Source organism: Garra rufa, chromosome 3 (genome assembly GCF_049309525.1).
Source record: "Garra rufa chromosome 3, GarRuf1.0, whole genome shotgun sequence".
In the NCBI taxonomy this organism is placed as follows: Eukaryota; Metazoa; Chordata; class Actinopteri; order Cypriniformes; family Cyprinidae; genus Garra; species Garra rufa.
The window spans coordinates 65,697,096-65,716,381 of record NC_133363.1 but is presented as its reverse complement, the minus strand read 5'-3'; the positions used below and the strand labels follow the sequence as shown (position 1 = coordinate 65,716,381).

Genomic DNA, 19,286 nt, shown 5'->3' with positions numbered 1-19,286 from the left:
TGACAGCGACCAAGATGAACAGAAACACACTGATAATTGCAGTGTTAAGTTTAGGTCTGTAAGTCACTGACCATCCACATTCTTTATTTCTCTTATTACTTATTTACATGTGACAATTGCTCTAAAATTGCTCTGTACTTTGATCTTTTAACAGTGATTTGTAGTGCATCAGCTGATTCAGAATTCTGCTCACAACTGAGACAACAGAAGAAACAATTCTGCTCAACAACAACTCTGTTTACAACCACTGCCAAATCGACACAAACAGCTGAATCAACAAACTCACCTACAACTGCAACTCTGCTTACAACTACAGCCCCTCCTGCAGAAACAACAACAACACAATTTACATCTACGGCTAAACCAACAACCACAACAGAACAATCAACTACATCTAAACAAACCACCACAACACAGGCAGCAACAACATCTCTACCTACAAGTACAGCTCATTCTACAACTGTGGTTACAACAAATTCACCTTCAACAGCAACTCGGCTTACAACTACAGCTGAACCAACATCAACAACTGTTTTAACATCTACAACTCAACCAATAACAACAACTGCTTCAACATCTACAGCTGAACCAACAACTACAACTGTTTTAACAACTACAGCTAAACCAACAACCACAATTTCTTTAACATCTACAACTGAACAAACAACCACAACATCTACAACTACAGCCCCTCTTACAAAATCAACACAATTTACATCTACAACAAATGTTTTAACATCTACAACTGAACCAGCAACCACAACTGTGTTAACATCTACAACTGAACCAACTACAACTGCTTCAACATCTACAACTAAACCAACAACTACAACTGTTTTAACATCTACAACTGAACCAACAACTACAACTGTTTTAACATCTACAACTGAACCAACTACAACTGCTTTAACATCTAAAACTAAACCAAAAACTACAACTGCTTTAACATCTACAAATGAACCAACAACTACAACTGCTTCAACATCTACAACTGAACCAACAATCACAACTGTTTTAACATCTATAACTGAACCAACAACAACTGCTTCAACTGTTTTAACATCTACAACTGAACCAACAACTGCAACTGCTTCAACATCTACAAATGAAGCAACAACTACAACTGCTTCAACATCTACAACTGAACCAACAACCACAACTGTTTTAACATCTACAACTGAACCAACAACAACTGCGTCAACATCTACAACTGTTTTAACATCTACAACAGAACCAACAACCATAACTGCTTTAACATTTACAACTGAACCAACAACTACAACTGCTTCAACATCTACGACTGAACCAACAACCAAAACTGCTTCAACATCTACAACTGAACCAACAACCACAACTGTTTTGACATCTACAACTGAACCAACCACAACTTCTTCAACATCTACAACTGAACCAACCACAACTGCTTCAACATCTACAACTGAACCAACAACCACAACTGCTTCAACATCTACGACTGAACCAACAACCACAACTGCGTCAACATCTACAACTGAACCAACAACCACAACTGTTTTGACATCTACAACTGAACCAACTACAACTGCTTCAACATCTACAACTGAACCAACAACCACAACTGCTTCAACATCTACAACTGAACCAACAACCACAACTGTTTTGACATCTACAACTGAACCAACCACAACTTCTTCAACATCTACAACTGAACCAACAACCACAACTGCTTCAACATCTACAACTGAACCAACAACCACAACTGTTTTGACATCTACAACTGAACCAACCACAACTTCTTCAACATCTACAACTGAACCAACAACCACAACTGTTTTGACATCTACAACTGAACCAACCACAACTTCTTCAACATCTACAACTGAACCAACAACCACAACTGTTTTAACATCTAAAACTGAACCAACAACCGCAACTTCTTCATCTACAACTGAACCAACAACCACAACTGTTTTGACATCTACAACTGAACCAACAACCACAACTGTTTTAACATCTACAACTGAACCAACAACCACAACTGCTTCAACATCTACAACTGAACCAACAACCACAACTGTTTTGACATCTACAACTGAACCAACAACCACAATTGTTTTAACATCTACAACTGAACCAACAACCACAACTGTTTTAACATCTACAACTGAACCAACAACCACAACTGTTTTGACATCTACAACTGAACCAACCACAACTGCTTCAACATCTACAACTGAACCAACAACCACAACTGCTTCAACATCTACAACTGAACCAACAACCACAACTGTTTTGACATCTACAACTGAACCAACCACAACTGCTTCAACATCTACAACTGAACCAACAACCACAACTGCTTCAACATCTACAACTGAACCAACAACCACAACTGTTTTGACATCTACAACTGAACCAACCACAACTTCTTCAACATCTACAACTGAACCAACAACCACAACTGTTTTAACATCTACAACTGAACCAACAACCACAACTGTTTTGACATCTACAACTGAACCAACAACCGCAACTTCTTCATCTACAACTGAACCAGCAACCACAACTGTTTTGACATCTACAACTGAACCAACAACGACAACTTCTTCAACATCTACAACTGAACCAACAATGACAACTTCTTCAACATCTACAACTGAACCAACAACCACAACTGTTTTAACATCTACAACTGAACCAACCACAACTGCTTCAACATCTACAACTGAACCAACAACCACAACTGCTTCAACATCTACGACTGAACCAACAACCACAACTGTTTTGACATCTACAACTGAACCAACAACCACAACTGTTTTGACATCTACAACTGAACCAACAACCACAACTGTTTTGACATCTACAACTGAACCAACAACCACAACTGTTTTGACATCTACAACTGAACCAACAACCACAACTGTTTTGACATCTACAACTGAACCAACCACAACTGCTTCAACATCTACGACTGAACCAACAACCACAACTGCTTCAACATCTACAACTGAACCAACAACCACAACTGTTTTGACATCTACAACTGAACCAACCACAACTGCTTCAACATCTACAACTGAACCAACAACCACAACTGCTTCAACATCTACAACTGAACCAACAACCACAACTGTTTTGACATCTACAACTGAACCAACCACAACTTCTTCAACATCTACAACTGAACCAACAACCACAACTGTTTTAACATCTACAACTGAACCAACAACCACAACTGTTTTAACATCTACAACTGAACCAACAACCACAACTGTTTTAACATCTACAACTGAACCAACAACCACAACTGTTTTGACATCTACAACTGAACCAACAACCGCAACTTCTTCATCTACAACTGAACCAGCAACCACAACTGTTTTGACATCTACAACTGAACCAACAACGACAACTTCTTCAACATCTACAACTGAACCAACAATGACAACTTCTTCAACATCTACAACTGAACCAACAACCACAACTGTTTTAACATATACAACTGAACCAACAACCACAACTGCTTCAACATCTACAACTGAACCAACAACTACAACTGCTTCAACATCTACAACTGAACCAACCACCACAACTGTTTTAACATCTACAACTGAACCAACAACCACAACTTCTTCAACATCTACAACTGAACCAACAACTGTTTTAACATCTACAACTGAACCAACCACCAGAACTGTTTTAACATCTACAACTGAACCAACAACCACAACTTCTTCAACATCTACAACTGAACCAACAACTGTTTTAACATCTACAACTGAACCAACATCCACAACTGTTTTAACATCTACAACTGAACCAACAACCGCAACTTCTTCAACATCTACAACTGAACCAACAATTGTTTTAACATCTACAACTGAACCAACAACCACAACTTCTTCAACATCTACAACTGAACCAAAAACTGTTTTAACATCTACAACTGAACCAACAACCGCAACTTCTTCAACATCTATAACTGAACCAATGACTGTTTTAACATCTACAACTGAACCAACATCCACAACTGTTTTAACATCTACAACTGAACCAACAACTATTTTAACATCTACAACTGAACCAACAACTGTTTTAACATCTACAACTGAACCAACAACTACAACTGCTTCAACATCTACAACTGAACCAACAACTACAACTGCTTCAACATCTACAACTGAACCAACATCTACAACTGAACAAACAACTACAACTTTAACATCTACAACTGAACCAACTACAACTGTTTCAACATCTACAACTGAACCAACAGCTACAACAGCTTTAACATCTACAACTGAACCAACAACTACAACTTTAACATCTACAACTGAACCAACAACCACAACTGTTTTAACATCTACAATCGAACCAACAACTACAACTGCTTCAACATCTACAACTGAACCTACAACTACAACTTTAACATCTACAACTGAACCAACTACAACTGTTTCAATGTCTACAACTGAACCAACAGCTACAACAGCTTTAACATCTACAACTGAACCAACAACCACAACTTCTTCAACATCTACAAATGAACCAACATCCACAACTGTTTTAACATCTACAACTGAACCAACATCCACAGCTGTTTTAACATCTACAACTGAACCAACAACTACAACTGCTTCAACATCTACAACTGAACCAACAACTACAACTAAACAATCAACTACAGCTGAATCTACAACCCAGCTTACAACAAATTCACCTTCAACAGCAACTCTGCTTACAACTACAAGCCCTCCTACAGAAACAACAACACAACGTACAGCTACGGCTGAACCAACAACCACAACTGCTTCAACATCTACAACTGAACCAATAACTACAACTGAACAAAGCACCACAATGCAGACAGTAAAGACATCCCTACCTACAAGTACAGCTCAATCTACAACCCTGCTTACAACAAACTCACCTACAACTGCAACTCTGCTTACAACTACAGCCTCTTCTACAGAAACAACAACACAATTTACATCTACAGCTGTACCAACAACAACATCATCAACAACTGTTTTAACATCTACAACTGAACCAACAACTGCTTTAACATCTACAACAAAACAGTCAACTACACCTGAACAAAACATCACAACACAGACAGTAACAGCATCCCCAGCTACAACAAGTGCAGCTCAATCTACAACCCTGATTACAACAAACTCACCTACAACTGCTACTCTACTTACAACTACAGCCCCTCCTACAGAAACAACAACAACAGAACTTACATCTACGGCTGTACCAACAACCACAACTGCTTCAAAATCTACAACAAAACAATCAACTACATCTGAACAAAGCATCACAACTCAGACAGTAACAACATCCCCAGCTACAACAAGTGCAGCTCAATCTACAACCCTGCTTACAACAAATTCACCAACAACTGCAACTCTGCTTACAACTACAGCCCCTCCTACAGAAACAACAGCACATCCTACATCTACAGCTGAACTAACAACATCATCATCAACAACTGTTTTAACATCTACAACTGAACCAACAACTGCTTTAACATCTACCACAGAACAATCAACTACATCTGAACAAAGCATCACAACACAGACAGTGACAACATCCCCAGCTACAACAAGTGCAGCTCAATCTACAACCCTGCTTACAACAAACTCACCTACAACTGCAACTCTGCTTACAACTACAGCCCCTCCTACAGAAACAACAACAGCACATGTTACATCTACGGCTAAACCAACAACCACAACTGCATTAACATTTACAACAGAACAATCAACTACATCAGAACAAAGCATTACAACACAGACAGCAAGAACATCTTTACCTACAACAAGTACAGCCCAATCTACAACCGTGGTTACAACAAATTCTCCTTCAACAGCAACTCGGCTTACAACTACAGCCCCTCCTAAAGAAACTACAACACACCAACCTATATCCACGGCTAACCCTACAACTACAACTGCTTCAACATCTACAACAGAAAAATTCACAACATCCAAACAAAGCACCTCAAAGCAGACAACACCTAGAACAAGTACAGCTCAATCTACAGCCGTGGTTACAACAAACTCACCTACACCAACGACAGATTTCTGCTCGAAAGTGTCACAACAGCTGGAGGAATTCTGCTCAGCTACAACTACAACTCTGTTTACAACCCCTGCCAAACTGACACAAACACCTGAATCAACAAACTCACCTACAACTGCAACAACTGAATCTAAGACTGTTACAGCAAACTCGGCTACAACACAAACTCTACTTACAACTACACGCCTTCCTACAGAAACAACAATACAACTTACATCTACAACTGAACAAACAACCGCAACTGCTTCAACATCTAAAACTGAACCAACAACTATAACTGAACAAAGCATCACAATGCAGACAGTAACAACATCCCTAGCTACAACAAGTGCAGCTCAATCTACAACCCTGCCTACAACAAATTCACTTTCAACACCAACTCAGCTTACAACTACAGTCCCTCCTACAGAAACAACAATAATACAACTTACATCTACAACTGAACAAACAACCGCAACTGCTTCAACATCTAAAACTGAACCAACAACTATAACTGAACAAAGCATCACAATGCAGACAGTAACAACATCCCTAGCTACAACAAGTGCAGCTCAATCTACAACCCTGCCTACAACAAATTCACTTTCAACACCAACTCAGCTTACAACTACAGTCCCTCCTACAGAAACAACAACAATACAACTTACATCTACAACTGAACAAACAACCACAACTGCTTCAACATCTAAAACTGAACCAACAACTATAACTGAACAAAGCATCACAATGCAGACAGTAACAACAACCCTAGCTACAACAAGTGCAGCTCAATCTACAACCCTGCCTACAACAAATTCACTTTCAACACCAACTCAGCTTACAACTACAGTCCCTCCTACAGAAACAACAACAATACAACTTACATCTACAACTGAACAAACAACCACAACTGCTTCAACATCTAAAACTGAACCAACAACTATAACTGAACAAAGCATCACAATGCAGACAGTAACAACAACCCTAGCTACAACAAGTGCAGCTCAATCTACAACCCTGCCTACAACAAATTCACATTCAACACCAACTCAGCTTACAACTACAGTCCCTCCTACAGAAACAACAACAACACAACTTACATCTATGGCTGAACCAACAACCACAGCTCAATCAACAACAACCCCAGATACAACTCAGACAGTTTTTGTTAGTTTTTCCAGCAGTGAAAATTTTGTGTCTGATCTGTCAAATCCAGCCTCAGAAGCATATAAAAACAGAGAAAAGAAAGTCAAAGATACGGTACGTTGCATGGCAAATATCTGCTCAGGTGCCCTCAGACTTGATGACTATAACATTTACAAGGTTATGTCTAACTGTTGCCAAGACCTAAGGATCAACTTTTACAGTAAATGTTACCATGGACTAAAATTTGGAAACAGTTGGAACAGTAACTTTAAATCATGTGAAAAATGTATGAGTTTATGAATTCATAATTAATAACTAAATATTGAACCTGACATTGTCAACCTGTTTTCAACAGTTGACACCATTCTTTACAAATGCATTCTCCTTCTTCAAAGGACTGGTAGTTATTCGGTTCCGGTGAGTATTTCTTCCCTTTAAATATAAATACATTTAATTTTCGGTTTACAGGAAAATCTAGACAGCTATTTATACATTTTTCTTCTTAACTGTACATGTAAGAAATTTGCTAAAATGTTCAAACATTCCTTTTGGTCCACATGAAGTGACAGAGGCAAGAACATTTGCAAAAAGAATGTAAATCAAAAACTGTTATTTTCTATTGGTTTGCCAAGGCAAAATATATAAATCATCATCTTAAAACAAATGCAATTAATGCAAAGTATCTGAAAAGACTTAATACCACAAGAAAACTACAGCAAACCAAACATAGCTGCATAACACTTCTTCCAAACATGCTATAAGTTGTTTCAGTATTGAGCCTTACATTTAAAATAATGACAATAACTCTTTCTCCTCTCTGTTTCTTCTGTAGTCCGGGGTCAATCATCACTGAAATGAATGTGACATTTGGAACCTTACCTCAAAACGACAAAATAAAAGACACTATCATGCAGGCTAACGCCACTCTTAATATCACCAGTGTAACAGGTAAGTCAAAAAAGAAACATCATCAATGCAATGTCACTCAAAATGATTTAGAATGCTTTCTGTATTGTTATTAAACTATTGCTGTGTGCACTGCAGTTATTATTAATTTTCTCAACTGTTATTTATATTTTTCCCCAAACCCATCCAACAGTAACGGACTCCTTCTCCACGCCAACCACAACTACAGCCGCACCTAACACAACTACAGTCTTACCTAACACAACTACAGCCGCACCTAACACAACTACAGTCTCACCTAACACGACTACAGTCGCACCTAACACAACTACAGTCTCACCTAACACAACTACAGTCTCACCTAACACAAATACAGTCTCACCTAACACGACTACAGTCGCACCTAACACAACTACAGTCTCACCTAACACAACTACAGTCACACCTAACACGACTACAGTCTCACCTTACACAACTACAGTCTCACCTAACACAACTACAGTCGCACCTAACACGACTACAGTCACACCTAACACAACTACAGTCACACCTAACACAACTACAGTCGCACCTAACACAACTACAGTCGCACCTAACACAACTACAGCTGCACATACAACATTTACAGCCGCACCTAATACAACTACAGTCACACCTACCACAACTACAGTTGTGCATACCACACCTACCACAACTACAGTTGCGCATACCACAACTACAACCACACCTACCACAACTACAACCACACCTACCACAACTACAACAGCCAACCTTAATTCAACAACAACTAATCCTAATATAACAGCAACAACAACAACAACAACCACAACAACAGCAACAACAACATCCACAACAACAGCAACAACAACAACAACCACAACAACAGCGAAAACAACCACCACAACAATAACACCAACCACCACAACAACAACACCAACCACCACCACCACAACAGCAGCACCAGCACGTCCTCAACCATCTATAGCACTACAGATTGTCATCATAGAGGTGTTTGTTCCAGCACTGGCAGACTCGACAACTAAAGAATTTAAAAACCTAGCCACAAAAGTGGAGAGCATGGTATGTTTCAAACTGCAGCAATACAGTGATATAACAATACAGTTTAAGTCTTTTTAGCTTTCTTAACCATTTAAGGTTATATGTTAAGTTGCATTTATTTTTTAAAAGTCTGCTTTCTCCCATCTCTACATCACAAAACAACACTGGGATCCTATATATATAAACTTAGTTTTGTACTAGTTAAATGTTCGTACTAGTTAAAATATAACTTTTTTAAGTACTCTTGTTTAATTGTGTAGTGGTTTAAAAAACAACAAAACATGATCTACTTCCATAAAAAGTAGTTGTTTCATAAAATATTAGGAAAGATTCCTAAAACTGACTTACTGTTTTTACAGTTTGATGAAGTCTATAAGAAAAAGTTTGGGCCTCGTTTCATCAGGACTATTGTGATTGCATTCTTGTAAGTAAACGCTCCATCATGCTTTCATTCTCCCATAATTTGTCTAGTTTTTCAAGACATTTGACTACAGTCAAAGGCACAAAATATGGCAATATGGATTTTCTCTCCTTTAAAAATGTATCCATTTTCCGTTATAAGTTAAGTTACATTTTGACATTTGAATAATGGCGTTTATTTATTGTTTTTAATCTATTTTCTTCCATCTCTGCATCACAGTGCAGCTGTTTCCAAAAACCGGGCAGAACCAAATGTACAGGCGGAGGTTCAGCTGGTGTTTAGTGAAGAGTCCACCGAACCGATTCCCACCAACAATGACATTGTGGAGACTCTAAAAGAAGCAGCTGCTAATTCTACTTCAGGCTTTAGCCTCACCATTGATGCCACCTCTATTACTGTCGTTAGTAAGTTGATTAAGATATGCCAGTTCCCTTCCGGGAACTTCAAGCTGCATCGGAGGACGCTATGGGGAACGCCATTGGCGAACCACGCTCTGAACATAGTCTGCAACCAATCAGATGACGGGAGTGATGTCACAGGTGGGGTGACGTAAGCGACCAGGAAGTATAAAGCACGTGCGTTTGAAGCCGGCGTCAGCTTTTGTCATTCAGCGAGAGCGCTCTATATGTATCTGTCTGTTGCATAGTTTGCTGTTTTTCTGTGCCAGTTTGCACAACTTTTATTTGAGCAACTATGTCAGCCAAGAAAGGGGGAAAGAAGTTTGATTTTAAAGTGGTTGAGCAGCCACACAGAACGTGTGTTCCTCCCTGCCAACGTTTCATTGTTGGTGGGGATACACACAGTCTGTGTGTGGTCTGCTTGGGAGCGGAGCATGCACAGTCAGCCCTCAAGGGGGCTGGCTGCCCGCAGTGTGAACGTCTTCCGCTGCGGGTGCTTCGCTTGCGGAAAGCTCTCTTTGAGGAGGGAGCCTTCACCAGCGTTCCTCTCTGGCCCCACTTCCGCTGAGGCAGAGCGGCAGCTGCACTCATGGGGTTTGCAGCTCGATCTGCTAGAGGGAATGGAGACGGGTGAACCCCATCTCCTTCCTCAACTGGCGGAATGGTAGACCTCCTACTGGATGAGGAGGCCCGCACTGCGGTTCCTTCCCTCCAGGAAGAGGCGTCAATGCTTCTCCTATCTTCCTCTAAGGAGGTAGATGTGGTTGCTGATATCCAACCGCTCCCCCAACCCCCTCAGTATGAGGAGCTGCTGGCGGTGCTGACGAATGCGGTAGCCAAACTCAACATCAGTTGGCCCGCTGAGCAAGAGAATGAGCCGCAGAGAAGTAAGCTCGATGAGTGCTTTCTGCGGACCAATTCAGCACCTCCAAAACGGAGCTATCCGTTTTTCCCCGATCTGCACGCTGAACTATCTAGATTGTGGGAGAAACCATTCTCAGCCCACTTGTTCACCCCCTCTTCCGATTACTACGGGAATGTCGAGGGGTTGGACGAGCATGGCTACAAGGTGATGCCGCGGGTTGAACATACAAAAAACAAACAAATTGGAAGTGATGTGATCGGCGCAGACTGACTGATCCGCTTTAAAAAAAAAAAAAGTGGAAGTGATATCATCAGCGCAGACAAACTGATCCACAAAGGGGGAAAAAAAGACACCAGGAGGCTCGTAAGCAAGCGCCGGCCTTCCAGCGTTACCTCCCTCGCCGCGTTTATTCGTCGGGAGCTGCAGGACGGGAGCAGCCCCAGCCGTGTACCAGCTCCTCACACCGAGAGGCTCAAAAGAGGAGTCAGCAACACTCCAAGCCAGGGGCCTCTAAGACGAGGCCGGACCTGAGGGTCGTCCTCCAGTCTAAGAGGTCTTCGGCTAAACGGCCCTGACTACTGTGGTTCAGGGCCAATGAGGGCAGCCCCTCTCGGGGAGGTTCGCGGTTCACCACAGTTCATGGTGGCCGCCCCTCCTCGGGGCCCTCAGGAGATCTGTCAGCCAACCCTGCCAGTGTTACAGGGCGTGGCAATCTCCCGCGAACCATTTCCTCTAGTCTTTCCGCCCGGCACCGTAGCGGAACTAGGGGGTTCGCCACCCCTACGGGGGTCCTCAAGGCAATTGATTCAGGTGTCTCCTGCCAGTCAGCTGTTACAGGTCACCAAATTAATGCCTCAAATAATACCAGAGACCAGTCTCAAGAGGCTGATTCCACTAGTAGACTTTCTGGCAGTGTGAAAAGAGAAAGGATACTATATCCAGTTCGGCGCTCTGCCGCCACCTTTCAGCGGGGTATTTCCTACTCTTGTAAGCCCTGAGCAGGGTCTGATAATGGAACAAGAAGTAAATTCTCTTCTGAGGAAGGAGGCCATCGAGGTGGTCCCTCTTCAAGACAGAGAGTCCGGGTTCTACAGCCGGTACTTCATTGTTCCCAAGAAGGATGGAGGGCTGCGGTCCATTCTAGATCTCAGACGGCTGAACCGCTCAGTCAGAAAACTGAAGTTCAGAATGCTGTCAGTCAGGTCATGTCTCAAATCAAGTCCGAGGACTGGTTTGTCACGATAGATCTAAAAGACGCTTATTTTCACGTCTCCATCCTTCCTCAACACAGGAAGTTTCTGAGGTTCGCTTTCAGGGGCAAAGCTTACCAATACAGAGTTCTTCCTTTGGGGCAGCCGTGGCCTAATGGTTAGAGAGTCAGACTTGTAACCCAAAGGTTGTAGGTTCGAGTCTCAGGTCTGGCAGGGATTGTAGGTGGGGGGAGTGAATGTACAGCACTCTCTCCACCCTCAATACCACGGCTGAGGTGAGTCCCTTGAGCAAGGCACCGTTCCCCCAACTGCTCCCCGGGCGCCGCAGCAATGGCTGCCCACTGCTCCGGGTGTGTGTTCACTACTGTGTGTGTGCACTTGGATGGGTTAAATGCAGAGCACAAATTCCTAGTATGGGTCACCATACTTGGCCTCACTTCACCTCCTTTCCTTTCCTTTCGGCCTAGCACTCTCACCCCGAACGTTTACAAAGTGTGTGGATGCTGCTCTGGCTCCTCTGCGACTCCAGGGCATCCGCATACTCAACAGAATATTTGTTTTCGATAAAACTTCGTTTAAAAGCATAAATCTCAAGCTTTCTGTAGATACCACTTTTCTTTTTGTGTGCCGAGTATTCACCGAGTTTGAACGATTTAAGTGACGCATTTCTAAAAGCAGTTCGCGGAGAGAGAGAAAACAGAAATAACCCTGTTTGTTTTCTTTATTCTAAAAAAAGCCACAACGTTCTGTTGCTCTTGTGAGTGTGCACAAATAAAAGTACACACTTAACAGTTTCCAATGATGTATTTTTTGTATATGATGCTTTAATCTGTATGACTGAAACCGACAGAGTATTTTCAGTGTCTTTTGCACTGATCTTAAAATAAATGAGCTGGTATCGCCGGCGATACAGCCGACCTCAGGGAGTTAAGTAAGAGAATTCTTACCCCTCTTGGTCTGGCAGCTTCCCCAGACAGAGGTGTATTACCACTTTCGTCCTGGCAATTTCCCCGGGCGGAGATTTTCTAGTGCCCTGGCATGTTCACCAGGCACTCCTATTATCCCTCTTTGTTCTGGTGGTTCCCCAGAAGGAGGTGTATTACCATTCCTGTCCTAGCGGTTCCCTAGGCACATTTTTATCCCTCACGTCCTGGAAATTTCCCCAGGCGGAGACTCTTTCTCGTGCTCTAGCGGTTCCCCAGACAGAGGTGTATTACCACTCTTGTCCTAGCAATTTCCCTAGGCAGAGATTTATCCTTCCTGTCCTGGCAATTTCCCCAGGCGAACATTTCTCGTGCCCTGGCATGTTCCCCAGGCACACTTCTTTCCACCCTTGTCCTAGCAGTTCCTAGGCAGGGACTTGGAATTCTGGAGGCGTGGGCATCTCATTCCCCATAGCGTCCTCCGACGCAGCTCGAAGTTCCCGGAAGGGAACGTCTCAGGTTACGTATGTAACCCTGGTTCCCTGAGGGAACGAGACGCTGTGTCGAGGGCCATAATTCCCGCATCCCTGCGGCACTCGCTTCATTCCAAGAGGCTGATGCCGGCTTCAAACGAACATGCTTTATACTTCCTGGTTGCTTACGTCACCCCGCCTGTGACGTCACTCCCATCATCTGATTGGTTGCAGACTACATTCAGAGCGTGGTTCGCCAATGGCGTTCCCCATAGCGTCCTCCGACGCAGCGTCTCATTCCCTCAGGGAACCAGGATTACATACGATTTCTAAGATTTAACTGATAACTTACTTAGAAATGTTCTGTTCAATCTCTGCTATGCTTTTTTTTTAAATCAATTCCTTTTTTTTTGTAGAATCAATGCAGATCATTCCACTGGCAATCTTCACCAATGGAACCTTTGTGGCTGCTCTTTCCAATAAAACTTCTACTGAATTTCAGGACAGGGCTTTGATGATAAAAACAGGGGTAAGTGTGACGTGTCTGTTTATGAATTTTGGTTACTTAGCTCTTACAAAAGAAAGCCAATTTAGTCAAACAATTCTTGTTTTGCAGCTTGAACCCTTTTTCCTGGCTGATTACCCTAAATTCAGCACCATATCTATAACAAGCTTCAGGTATGAATATGCTGGTGCATTCTTCAAATATAGCTTTTGATTCAACATTGTTTTCGTTAACAAATCTTGATTCCAAACTCTCTCTAGTGATCCCAATGTAAAATTAAGGAGTGTTTCCATGATCCGAAACTCCATGGATCTTGTATTCGGAGTGGATGCCGTTGTACCCAATAGCACCCAGATAGTGAACACTGTAGTTCGTGCAGCAAGAAACAACACATTATCCTTCCAGATCTTCACTTCTTCAATTATAATAAATGGAACAGGTGAGTAATGCACTCAAATCTTGAACTTCAATTAAATATTTTGCGCTCAGATGAGTTTTTTTTTTTTTTTTTTACTTTGTTTACTGGAATTGTACAGGGTTTCATGAAGACTTTTTAAGATCCACCGAAATTATACCAAAGTTATATCAAGTGTAACTTATTTTCTGTACTGCACAAATATAACGGGTTTTGCAATTTGTGATCAGTTCCATTTTTGTAGAATCCTTGCAGAAAACTACATTTACAATCCAGACTAATGTAAACTTTGTGGCTATTTTCTCAAATACAAGATCTATTGAATTTCAGAATAGGGCATCAATGGTAAAAACTGAGATATTAGCACATAAGCATGTCCTAAAAAAAAGATTAATTTGCAAAGCTAAAATTTTGGTGAATTTCTTGCAATGAAACTTTTTTGGTTCAACTTTTGACATTTTACTAACTAAAAGTAACTTTGAAACTGCATATCAACTATCATTAATTTGCAGCTATGTCAATGAACTTTCATTAGTAGTATTCGTATACTCTCATGTTAAAGGGTTAGTTCACCCAAAAATGAAAATTCTGTCATTAATTGCTCACCCTCATTTCATTTCAAACTCGTAAGACCTTTGTTCATCTTCAGAACACATAATAAAATATTTTTTATGAAATCCAAGAGCTTTTTGACCCTCTGTAAACAGCAAGGGTCCTTCCACGATCAAGGTCCAGACATGTAGCAAGGACATCGTTAAAACAGTCCATATGATATCAGAGGTTCAACCGTAATTTTATGAAGCTACGAGAATACTTTTTTTGCAAAGAAAACAAAAATAACTAATAATGCGATAATAACGACTTTTGACATGACGACATGAGGGTAAATAATGATAGAATTTTTGTGTGAACTAACCCTTTAAGGTTAGTAGAACAAGTTGACATGTAGTTGCAAAGTTACTTGTATTTAGTAGAATGTCAAAACTGGACTATTGAAATAAATGGTAACCCTACATTTGTTTAAATGGATACAATTCAAACTTGCAGTGTTGCAACTGTTACACTACTTGAGCTTTAGGCAAAATTCGTAAAGGCCAGTGAATGATCACTTCTGTCTGTTTTCTTTTCTTTGTAATGCAGCATATTCATCAGCTGAAATCAGCAGCAGGATCAGTGTGCTGACCGCTTCGGTCCTGGTTGCTGTGTCACTTCTGGTTCCACGGTTTAACTGACCATAACCACTCATGCCAATATAACCGATTCAGACAGGACTTGCCTTTCTCCTCTGATCAAATGAAGGAGTCAAATGAAGGATAAATTAAGATACTGATGCTACTTAATGAGTAGTAATGAAAGTACATTTTTAAATAATCCTATTTAAGCACTTCAGTTCCAAATCAGTTCTGGATCTGTATGTACCTGTATCTATATCTATATTAGTATTGTATATATATATATATATATATATATATATATATATATATATAAAGCAAAGATGTACCTGCATGTTTTCGTAGATTTACTTCACATCATTGTACATTTATGTTGTTTTTTTTAATATTGGTTAATGGATTACTGATTCCCAGAACTGTTTTATTTTGTAAGACATTTTATTTATGCATAAATACAGTACACAGGTTTTTAAAATCTAAAGTATGCTGAAATTATTGATAAATCAGAAAAGGGATAAAACAAGTAAAAAAAAAAAAAAAAACTATTGCACCGTTTTAGCTAATTTTCAATTCTATTAAAATGATTACCTTAATATCAGGCCTCCTCAGATCATAAGTACATTATATTTAGATTACTAAAAATAGTAAAGAACCATAGACAGAACCATAACTACTGTGCATATTTAAAATAAACCCTATCGGCACTTGGACTTCCGGTTTTGCCACCTCTGAAATGGCCATGTTTTGAAGCAGCTCTTTGATGGCAGACTCAACATGTAAAGGCTGAACCAATAAAATGGATCAAACATGAATAATATAATGAAAGACTTAATGAAAAGGATGTAACAAGGTAAATGCAACCAAAAGGAGGAAACTAACATTGGTGTGTCTGAACAGTGAGCATGGATATGGCGGCTGAAGTACTAGCGGAGATGATGAGATGCAGGTCAAACATTCGGATCTATGGAGTCAGAGAGAGGGCCGAAGGAGAAAAGACTGTCAGAATTTATAGAAAACTTCTCGAACTCCCTGCTGACCGAGATTTGGGGCACTCAATGATCTCTCAGACAGATCCTAAAGCATCTTCCAGGTCAGTCGTGGTAAAATGCCTGTACTTCTCAACTAAGCAACAAATCCTGTTTGAGGCATGGAACAAAAAAGGACTAGGGGAACATTATCTCAATGGACAATTACGTTGATTTTATGGTAGATGAAAAATGGACGTTGAGTTCTCAGTACCAAAGACCAAAGAAACCATACAGGCTTTTATCAGCGAGAGATGCAAATGCAAACGATTATCATGGTACAGGGGTGTAGCAGAGCAAACGGCATTGGTGACTGGAATATGTTCGAATAGAAATGGAGGCATGCATTGAGATTGTACAAACACACATACTGCAATCAAGATGACGTCTTTCATGGTTATTAGATCAAGACAATGTCTGGTTCCATTCTGCATGTGCTACAACAGTGTGGTTGCGTAGACAAAGACTGAATGTGCTAGACTGGCCTGCCTGTAGTCCAGATCTGTCTCCTATTGAAAATTTGTGACCAGTCATGAAAAGGAGAATCGGACAACAATGTTCACATACTGCTGAGCATCTGAAGTTTTTCTATCAAGCCAGATTGGGCAACAATTTTGCTCGCAAAACCTGAAGTATTAGTATCCTCAACCCCCAAACAATTAAACATTGTAATTAAAAGGAAAATTTATGTGGCACAGTGTTAGACATGCCTCTGTCCCAACTTTTTTGGAATGTGTCTCAGCCATGAAAATCAAAATTTAGTTTTATTTACAAAATAAAATTAAAAGTTGACCACTGAAAACATTGGTCTTTGTATTTGTACTTTAGTTAATGAAATAAAGGTTAAAGAGAATTAACAGATAACATATTTTTGATTTTATGGCATTTCACAAAACATCCCAACTTGTCTGGAATTGGAGTTATAGCTAAAGGTACATGGAGATTATAACAATACTGGGAGTGCAATGAATAGTTACCAACTACTTTTTTTCTGAATCAAATAACAGTGATACGGTGGCAAAAAATAGGTTTTGATGGTTTTGTTATAGTGCTGTATTGTTATTATAATTTATATAATTACATAATTTTTTCTTTTTTTCTTTTCTTTATTCCTCTTGCCATGCTGAAAAATACAGTTATGCTACAACAGGAAACTCTGCTTCTTTGCACTAAGTACATGTTTTACAAGATGATGTCGGTTAACAATAAATAATTAAATGAAATAAACCCTATCATGTGCTGACAGATGGAACTGGTTTATTTAATTTCTGATCTCAACTTTAATGTTGTTATATCAAACTCCTGTTGTCTCATGATAACATGCTTTGAAACCCATGCACTGGAAAATGTTAAAGGTCTTTTTATGCTGGCTGACTTTGGAACAGGTTTTTATCAGTGAAAGAATAAAGTGTTTCAAAGTTTATGAACAATGTTATGAGAAAAATCACAATTAGCTACAGTTTATGACATCAGAAACATATGGGGGAAAAACTCGTAGACAAGATTGTCTGATTACATGTTAATGTTACACGTAAACCTGTGCAACAGAACGCTTTGCACTTGTATTGTACCAGTATTTTTTTAAATTTATTTTAGATAAAACATCTCTCCATTATCTTTAATGTTAATTTTAGGGTTTTTCTGTATATCTGTAAGAAATGTATTGCTAGTTGATATCGTTCATGCTCGATGAGTTAAACAATATAATGGGTACCGAGAGCACAATCGAAACAGAGAACACAGAGACTTCATGATATACAAGCACTGTTAGCTCTCTCTCTCTATAAACAGAGCAGACATTACAAGCCTGTTTCGACTGCACTGATTGGAATAGGCCATCCCCCACCACTAAGGCAAATCAACAACTGGCTGACGACCTGAATGAGTTTTATTGTAGATTCGAAACTGGTCTCACACCCCACATCCGATCTGACCATCTCTACACAACCGTTAACACCTCCAGCAACACCCCTCGCCCCTGCTCCTGCACTTCAGATCATTGAAAATGATGAGCATCAGGTCCTCTGGAAGCAGAAGTGCTGGAAAGCATCAGGCCCAGATGGTGTCACACCAGCCTGTATGAAATCCTGTGATGACCAGCTGGCCTTCATCTTTTTTACAGATCTTTAACAAATCACTTCAGCTATGTGAAGTCCCTGCCTGCTTCAAATGCTTCACCATCATCCCCACCCCAAAGAAACCCAAAATAACAAGATTTTAATGATCACCAGCTTTCTGAAAGATAGGCAACAGCTAGTGAGTACCTGGTACCCGCATGATCATCACTGGAGCTCCCAGGGTTGCGTCCTCTCCCCACGGCTCACTGCTCCCTGTATACAAACTTATACACACTGCAAAAGACCCCTTTGTCAATCCCCTAAATTTCACAAATGATACCACACTTTTCGGCCTTATTCAGGATGGTGACGAGTCTGCTTACAGACAAGAGGTTGAGCAGTCTTCATGACCTGGAGCTCAACACATTCAAAACAGTGGAGATGATAGAGGACTTCAGGAGAAACCCCTGTGCATAACTTTCTGGTTTGGCTCAGTTACAAACCCAGACATCAGAAGACTACAGAGAGCGGTTCAAACTGCTGAAAGGATTGTTGGTGTTCCCCTGCCCTAGGGTTGCACGGTATACCGGTACTACGGTAGTATCGCGATACTAAAGCTTACAAATACCCGCGGTGCCATTGCATTTTTGAAACGGTAGTAT

At 40.5% G+C, this 19,286-nt stretch overlaps 1 protein-coding gene across 1 annotated transcript; it reads left to right on the top strand.

The window, feature by feature from the left end:
• The first annotated feature begins 3,972 nt into the window (after positions 1-3,972).
• On the top strand, positions 3,973-5,453 carry LOC141331749 (uncharacterized). The gene is made up of 4 exons (XM_073836779.1): positions 3,973-4,759; positions 4,849-4,983; positions 5,098-5,238; positions 5,314-5,453. The coding sequence occupies exons 1-4, from the start codon at positions 3,973-3,975 to the stop codon at positions 5,451-5,453; spliced, it is 1,203 nt and encodes a 400-aa protein (XP_073692880.1).
• The last annotated feature ends 13,833 nt before the right edge of the window (positions 5,454-19,286 follow it).

Excerpts from the sequence above, each read along its gene's own strand:
- LOC141331749 (XM_073836779.1), top strand. The coding sequence starts at position 3,973 with ATGACTGTTTTAACATCTACAACTGAACCAACATCCACAACTGTTTTA. Across the intron at positions 4,760-4,848 it reads TACAGAAACAACAACACAAC|ACAGTAAAGACATCCCTACC; the intron begins GTACAGCTACGG and ends ACCACAATGCAG. Across the intron at positions 4,984-5,097 it reads CACAATTTACATCTACAGCT|ACAGTAACAGCATCCCCAGC; the intron begins GTACCAACAACA and ends ATCACAACACAG.